The sequence below is a fragment of the Aristolochia californica genome, unplaced genomic scaffold (genome assembly GCF_029961685.1).
Source record: "Aristolochia californica isolate CCGP_79_NKW_82.1479 unplaced genomic scaffold, dmAriCali1.0.hap1 SCAF_8, whole genome shotgun sequence".
Taxonomy (NCBI): domain Eukaryota; kingdom Viridiplantae; phylum Streptophyta; class Magnoliopsida; order Piperales; family Aristolochiaceae; genus Aristolochia; species Aristolochia californica.
The window spans coordinates 36,778,364-36,786,450 of record NW_027182279.1 but is presented as its reverse complement, the minus strand read 5'-3'; the positions used below and the strand labels follow the sequence as shown (position 1 = coordinate 36,786,450).

The following is an 8,087-nucleotide window of genomic DNA, read 5'->3' as shown; positions in this document are numbered from 1 at the left end:
CTCGCTTCACTTGGATTCTCGTGTAGTAGTTCGCCTCACTTTTCTTCACGTTTGCTAATTTTGAAGATCCATTACTCCCTGCAAAAAAAAAAAAAAAAAAAGGGAGGAAAGATATTGCAAACAATTCCAATTCGTCTACTTAGTCTCACTTCTGTCGATAATGGATCCTACTAGTCCATTTGGTGAGTCAAGAAATCCTAAGCCAGAGAGCATAGTTATCACAGAGCATGGCAGCAGTTTGTTCATTAACAAGAAGCAACATCAGAGCACGAATTAATGGAAAGTCTATATGCAAGAAACATACGAGGAGAAACCAGAAGTGGAACATTGTTTCATCGATTGCAACCTTCATTACAAAGCACAGTCGTAACCACTAACATTCTACAAATGGGACCGTCCGTCTCAACACTGAAAGATACAGAAAATAACATTAACTTTCTCATTGACCAAATGGATAACTAATGACAAAACAAAAAACAAAAACAAAATTTTGCCATTCCAGCTGATGGCAATAAACTTAGTATCACCACTCCCCCAAACTACAAAAGTACAAGCCCCAGCTCTGAGGGTTTCAGGGCCTCTCCAACTCTATAATTGTACAGGTAATAATGAAGCTGTCCATCACCTGGGCCAAACTTAAGTTCTTTCAGAAATGATTCGTTGTGCATAACATCTAAAGCGTTGAAAACGTCATAATCCTTCTGCTTGGCCACAATAAGTGCATCATTCATCAGCTGGAGCAAAGGAGTTCGAGAAGAAACATTATAGAATGAATAAGCTGCTTTCAGCAAATAGTAACTCTGATGTCCAAGGATCGTTGAAGGAAGTGTATAAAAGCTGCAGAAGTCAGTGATCTCGTGCGTTTCAGGGCTTTCAACTAAGTAGCTGTCAACAACATTCTCTTTTGGAAGAAGCCAATGCTCCACATCATCTTCATCGAAATCTGGTGCCACAGCAAACTGGATCAAGTAGTTCCTCAGCAGCCGAGTAACTGCAGGAATATCCCTTAGCTCCATTTTCCTGAAGCCAGGAGTCGCTGTAGATTCTGGAATTTTATACAGTTTTATGGTTCGGCTCATTGTCATCCTTGCACCCAGCCTAGAAAACCCAACATCTATTAGTTTCTTTGGATTCAGTGATCTGTGCCAATACTGACAAGTTGCTATTGGAGTTGGGAGGACCACTCCAGCAGTGTAGGCCGCTTGCCAAGTATTTTCCAAGTGGACACGCCTTGTCACCTCCTTAATCATAACTGGTGCAAGCCGTTTCGATCGAAGCTTCTTATGAACACATAAGAAATTAATTTCAGCCATCTTCACTACCTCATCTCGAACCCTTATTTTCGCTGGAATTCCTGAGATGAAAGCAACAAGCTTTTTGGAGACTTTGGCTCGGACACCAATATGCCAGCTCCTGTAATAACCAGGTGGGCGAAGAGCCCAGCGAAGGAACTCCTTGGAGTAATTAAACCTAAACATATTCTCATCATCCTCTACATAGTTGTTGCTGAGTAGATTGTAAATCTCACCACATACCTCCTCAGAGTCCATGTCACATGTAGTCCACTCATAGAGATTCGGGAGATTGTAGGGTTCCTGTTTGACTTCTGATAAAGGTGTTGGAGGTTCAATAGGGCCTTCTTGCAAGCTTGTGTCCCCAATATCCTTGAACTGTCCAACAGGTTGGGTTTCCCAAAATGCATGCCTCTTCCCAAGGGAGAGAGATTCTTGAACCTTCCGGGTCAAGGTTTCAAGTGAGGTCTCAGTTTCAGATGGTGAATTGTCATTCATGTAAGAGTTTGTTTTTTGATTCTGATCCTCAGGAGGAGAACTGCTACCAACCATGTCTATAGAACCTGAAGAGAGAGGCAGTTAGACTTGAAGAAAATACATTCCAATAAGTTAACACAATGTCTAAGAGATCCTAAACTTCAGAAACAATAAACCAGTGAAGAACAGAATGGTAAGGGAATTAGCAACAAAAAAGAAACAAGAGAGAGAGAGAGGTAAATAACATGCACTGACTAAAATTTAAATCCCAGCTCAAAGAAATTTAAATGCAACCTCCACAAGATACAAGAAATAAAACAACAGGAGAAACTGCATACTGTGATGCAATCATATTTAGCACAAATAACACATCTTTTGGATGAACCTTCAAAACTTAAAATCTCCCCTTGCACTCATAAGAGTGAATTTGCCACTGAATTGAATTAGGTCTCTTCAAAAGATACTTAAAATCGGTTAATGTTAAAGTTGAAGCAAGCCCGGTTTTCAAAAAATTGGAATACGAATTTTAAATTGCCTCACAAATTGCTTCAGGACATCTTAAATTCAACTGGTCCATGTGCAATGGCATTAATTCTGAAGAAGCAACCTGTCTTGAGAGACTCGAGCTGTTGAGACACATGGTCATTGTCAAGAGTTCTTAAAGCTCCCTGACTTGAATAAGGTTCTCTTCTAAAGATATTTATATTTGGCTAATGATAAAGTTGAAGTGAATCAAGAACAGGACTTTGAATAACGAAACAAATTATTTGAGGACATCTGAACTCATGTTATCCATGTGTTATGGAATGTATTCTGAGCAAGCAACTTATCAGAGATACATGAGCAATTACATAGGCCTGCACTGCAGAGTACTACAGCATATGAGAGAAAAAACAGGAGAAAAGAGAAAAAGGAAAGTATCGAGAGGAAAGAAACAAAGAATAGGATATGCCGATACTTTGTTGACCCCAATACATTAATTTATAGAATACTTTACGTAGAGCACCCCCCATTCTAATTCAAGTGGAGGAGCTTTGCTAAAGGATAGCAGCTGCTAAGGCTTTCACGCTTCTTTTCTTGAACCGATATATCAATGGAGTAGGGCTGAGCAATTTTCCACTCCTGAATCAGCCCCCGAAACTGTGCCAAGAACTTATGTAGGTTGTCCCCTGGTTTGGTATTAAAAATGTTTTGAATAACATCATACAGTTTATGGAGGTTCTTTGTGCTAGAGTACAACTTCACACAAGTATCCCATATCTGTTTGGTTGTCCCAAGGTGGACTACATTATTAGCCACATACACTTCCATGCTAATTATCAACCAGCCAATTACCAATATATAATTCTTTAACCACTTAATAGAGGAGCTATCCTCCTCATCCATAGGTGGAGTTGGTTTGGTGAGATGTCCTAAGAGGTCATGTGTAATGAGAAACCTTTTAACGGACTGTGACCAGCTCAAGTAATTAGATAAGCCTTTCAAAGGTATAGTGGTAATCTTGAGGAGGTCACTCTTACTCCCCATGTGATCTTCAGCCATTTGAGATGAAAAAAAAAAAACTTTACTTCGAGAAGAGTTGTAACCCGAAAGGGAACCACCAAAGAAGACTTGTAAAAAGAACTTATAAGTCTGATATGAGTAGTGGAAGCACTTGAATTAAGCCAATAAGGCAACCACAAAGAATATGAACCAACCCAAGAGGAGGGAGACCAAGGCCAACACAAGTTGGAACCAACTTGGAAAGAAAGAGCTAAACAACTCGAGTTGGGACCAATTTTAGGAAAGGAGTAAGATCTATCCCAAAAACCAAGGAAATCTTTGCAACAACTAATCATGCACCATGCTGGCCGAGATCAACAGATAGATAGAGCAAGTGATTCTTTTTCGCTTAGGAAAGAATATTCACCAATAAATCAAATCAAGGAAGATTTTCCTGCAATCAGCCACATTCCAAAAAAAAAAGGAAACCTTCCTTTAGTGTCTTAGGTGCCACTTTAGGAAATCAATCTCAATCTTTGACTTACCTTAATTATTTTAGGCAAGGGGATAATTAAGGGAGGTAATCAGTAATCATAACAAAGAAAAAAAATCACGGATATCTTTTTTTATGTTTTTGAAATGATGTTGATTTTTATTAAGACAAAAGCTCAAAAGAGCAATTTACAAAGGAAATCAAGGATATCTTGGAGATCCTTTAAAGAATGAACCTTTCCTTCTAGTTGTTTGGTGCCAACCACTAACCAAAAGATCCAGCCTTTGTTATCTTTTTCCATAAAACATTTTTGGTAAGGCTTTCTAATCTTGTCTCACGTGGGAAACACTCCAACGAGAAGATCAAGGTATGCAAAATTATACCAAAAAACAAGAGATCTCAATCAATCTTGTGGATCTTCTAAAGAAAGAACTTTCCTTCTACAAGTCACGTGCCAACTAATAATGTAATTCCACCCTTTTCTTTCCCTTTTTTTCTTTTTAAACTTTTAGGAAAGAGGATCAAGAGCAAATCTTAATGATCGAATCCCGAAATTGTGAGAGAACAGCATGTATTTTTTCAAAAAAAAAAAAATCCTTGCACCAATGCACAAGCACCTTCACGAGTTAAAAAAAAAACAATTGAACTATATGTCAACCTTCAATCTACAAAATATAGCCTTTCAATCATGAAACACCATGGAACCATCAATGGAATATCAAAGCTTCATTCATCAAACAAAGAACCAGAAATCCACAAGTTGTATCAGTCTAAAAACTGATCTCTTTAACCGAAGATAGCATGGATTAAACACACCGATATTAACCGTGTTGAAGCTAATATATAAGATGCAATAACTCAATCTTTTATGATCAAAACATGCTTATTAAACCTTCAGCTCTCTCTGAGATATACAGCAGTGTTCATCTCAAGGAAAAGAAGAGAAGAAAAACTTATCTTTGTGAGCCAAAAGAGGTTCAAATCCGAATTTTGATCAATACCTCAACTTCCACCTAGAGAGTTGATAAAATTTGATTAACCAACATCATCATTTCGGGATCCCAAACCTAATGCTCTGATACCATGTTAGATTTAGGATCCCATGATAGGTACTCGGCCAAGAGGGTGAGAGAGGAGAGAGAGAAGAAGAGAAGAAGAAAAGGAGAGGAAGAAGGAAGAGAAGAGAGGGACAGCTAAGGAGATGAAACCTATTAACCCTAATCCAAAATCAGACCATTGATTTTTGAGTTTCAAACTCAAAATAGACCCACTTATGCCTAAAATGAGCATGACATGAGATTTTGAACCTAAGCAATCCTAAACCAATTTCAAACTCTAGATTTTCAGTAACCCAAACTTAGTACCTAGCTAACCAAGGATAAACTTAATAGAAGCTAAATTTTCACAAACTTAACCATGCATAATTTATTGCAAGCCCTCAATTTCAATAGTCCTGCTCCATACCCAATAAATCCAACATGAACTAAAAGGAAACTGGAATTGCAATAAGCCTAACCATGCATAAATTATTTCAGGCCCCCGACTACAATAATCTTGTTCCATACCCAATAAATTCAACATAAACTAAACGGCACCTGGAATTTCAAAAAGCTTAACCATACATAAATTATTTCAGGCCCTCAATTTCAATAATCCTATTCAATACCCAATTAGTTATGCCTAAACTGAAGGAGTATAAGGAATTTCAGAAACCGAAACCACTCCAACCTAAATCAGAATCTTCAATTTCAATATCCCAAGTTTACCCTCAACTAATCATACATAAATTGTGAGGAACCACACAATTTCAGAACTTGGAATACTTCTAATTTAATTGAAATCTCAATTCATATCTGCATCTCAAATGGCTGTAGAATTATGATAAAGAGGGAGACATTGTCGTTGATTCATGATAAATTAAAAGATGAACTTATCAAGAATCCCAAATAAGATTAAGCATGAACAAGAAATTCCCACAATCTCAAAACACCCATAGACTAACAACGTCAGAAAAGTTAAGTCTAACCATGTATGCAAATAAATTTGCTTAATAAAGGTTATGAACATCAGCAAGTATATAGAAGCAGAACAATCAGAAATTTAACCTCACTAAGAGTCTTTCCATCACTCATATAGAAAATCCTATCACTCTTCTAACCATTCGAACTGATATAGAGCTCTAGTTATAATAAATGAAGTCTCAAATTATTAACATCCTAAAATCTAAATCACACACTCAATTTCAAAACCTAAATTCCAACATTCCTAGAAGCATGCTTAATTGGGACAAGCTATGGAACTTCAGATCCTTAATAGCCTAAATCTAGATTTAAGACATTAAAATTCAGGCCCTACTCCAATAGCATCTTCATCATGCTTCCCCAGAATAAATTATGAAAATCTCAAAAAGGCAATTTAGCCTTAACTCAATACACTTCAAGTCATACTTATAATAAAACGAGACACGAAATTTTAGGACTCTATTAGTCTAAATCCAATTAGGACTTCAATTTCAGATCTTAAGCCAATTATACTTCCTGTCATGCATAATACGAAAGTTCAGAACCCAATCAACCCTCAATCCTAATCAAAAACATTAATTTCAGAGTCCAAAATCAATATTCCTCTAATCAAAGTTAAGCACGAAATCTCAGAACCCAATTAGCTGTAATCCACTTTAGGAACATCAATTTCAGAATTTTAAACATACTATATCTCTCACCATACTTAAATCACAACAGAGCATGATATTTTAGAACTAATTTAACCTTGATCCAATTTCAAAACTTCTATTCCATAGTTCTAAACTTGATCTATTTCTAACCATGTTTAAACCAAATAGAATATGACATTTCAGAACCCAAATTAACACTAATCCAACTCAGGAATCTCAATTTCAGAATATTTAAACCTAACCTATTTCTAATCATGCTTAAATCAAACTAAACATGACATTTCAGAAGCAATTTTAACCCTAAACCAATTCAGGAACTTCAATTTCGAAATTCTAAACTCAATCTACTTATAATCGAACTTAAATAGAGACAAACATGAAATTTTAGAAATCAATTATCCTGAATCCGAATTGAAAACATCAATTTCAAATGCTTAGCTCAATTTAGCCTTCTATTCATGTTTAATCAAACCCAAAACACAAAATTTGGGAATCCGATTAGTTTTACTCCAAATCAGAACCATCAATTCAAAAATCTGAAATTCAATCAGAACAAAACACAATTTTCCAAAACCCTATTGTTTGAAAATCTGAACCGAGGACACTTCGGCTCAAGCTAAAACTCAAGAAGATTATATGGTGAATTATGAGAAAGGAAAATAGAATAAAAATTAGGAGAATCAGCTAGAGGAGCAAAGAGATGGGGAGAGGTACCTTGGATTCGAACTTACCAGATACAAAAAATTCAAACTCTAAATCCAATGAAAGAACAAACGTCATTTAACCTAAGGAAAGCTAAGACTTTTCATTTCGAAAATAAAAAGAGGAACACGAAATCAGAGAGGGTTGAAGATGAGGGAAAGGGGGAATGACACAGTTTCAGACTTACCTCTTTTTCCCTTCTTCTTCCTTCCCTACAATCTCAGCTTCTCCTCTTCTCTTCTTCGCTTTCCCTTCCCTTCGCCTTCCCTTCTCTCTCTCTCTTATTTCCCCTTTCTCTCCGTCGCTCCTCCCTCTTCATGCTCCCTCTCTCTCTCTTTTCGTTTTTTTTTCTATACAATTACCAAAATGCACTTCCCTTTTCATCTTATTTCATACATATCCCTTCGAGATATGACTGTACCAAAAACCACTCTATAGGGTTTGCTCCATAGGGTTTGGTAACCCATAAAACCTTGGGCAAACAAATTTGGATACCCAAAATAACTAGTTAGAACAAACATTTTCCCAAAGAGCCCAACCTTCATGGGATCTCTAGGGCATCTTTTCGTTTTTAGGTTTGTCTTCGAGCCAATAAACCAAAGAACGTATGGATTTTGGATAGTAGGTATTCGAGGCGCAAGACCGATGATAAGATGAAACTTGTAGAACTCACACTGAAAGACAGGGTCATGTTACGTTTGATGAAAACAGTAAAGGTACCATCAAAGGAATTGGAAAGATAAGTACCTCCAACTCTTTCATATCAGAGGTTTATTATGTTGAAGGGTTGATGCATAAAATACATAGCATAAATCAATTTTGTGATAAAGGAAACAAAGTATCATTTGAAAAAGATAAGTGCTTAGTAAAGAATAAAAATAATAAAACCTTGTTAGAGGGACATACAAGAAAAAATCTCTTTGTTAAATATTGTTCACTTACCCTCTACAAGTACAATATGTTTGGG

The 8,087-nt window shown here is 36.6% G+C and overlaps 1 protein-coding gene across 2 annotated transcripts; it reads right to left on the bottom strand.

The window, feature by feature from the left end:
• Positions 1-301: 301 nt before the first annotated feature.
• LOC137938786 (glycylpeptide N-tetradecanoyltransferase 1-like) lies at positions 302-7,415 on the bottom strand. Of its 2 annotated transcripts, none has more exons than XM_068783823.1 (2): positions 7,308-7,415; positions 302-1,855 (listed from the first exon to the last, which is right to left on the bottom strand). In XM_068783823.1, the coding sequence occupies exon 2, from the start codon at positions 1,842-1,844 to the stop codon at positions 540-542; it is 1,305 nt and encodes a 434-aa protein (XP_068639924.1). In that variant the 5' UTR covers positions 1,845-1,855; positions 7,308-7,415; the 3' UTR covers positions 302-539. The 2 variants fall into 2 exon arrangements, with proteins under 2 accessions (XP_068639924.1, XP_068639925.1); XM_068783824.1 differs by having other exon boundaries at positions 302-1,846.
• Positions 7,416-8,087: the final 672 nt, after the last annotated feature.

Bases quoted from the DNA above. Each gene is read 5' to 3' on its own strand.
- LOC137938786 (XM_068783823.1), bottom strand. From the start codon at position 1,844: ATGGTTGGTAGCAGTTCTCCTCCTGAGGATCAGAATCAAAAAACAAAC.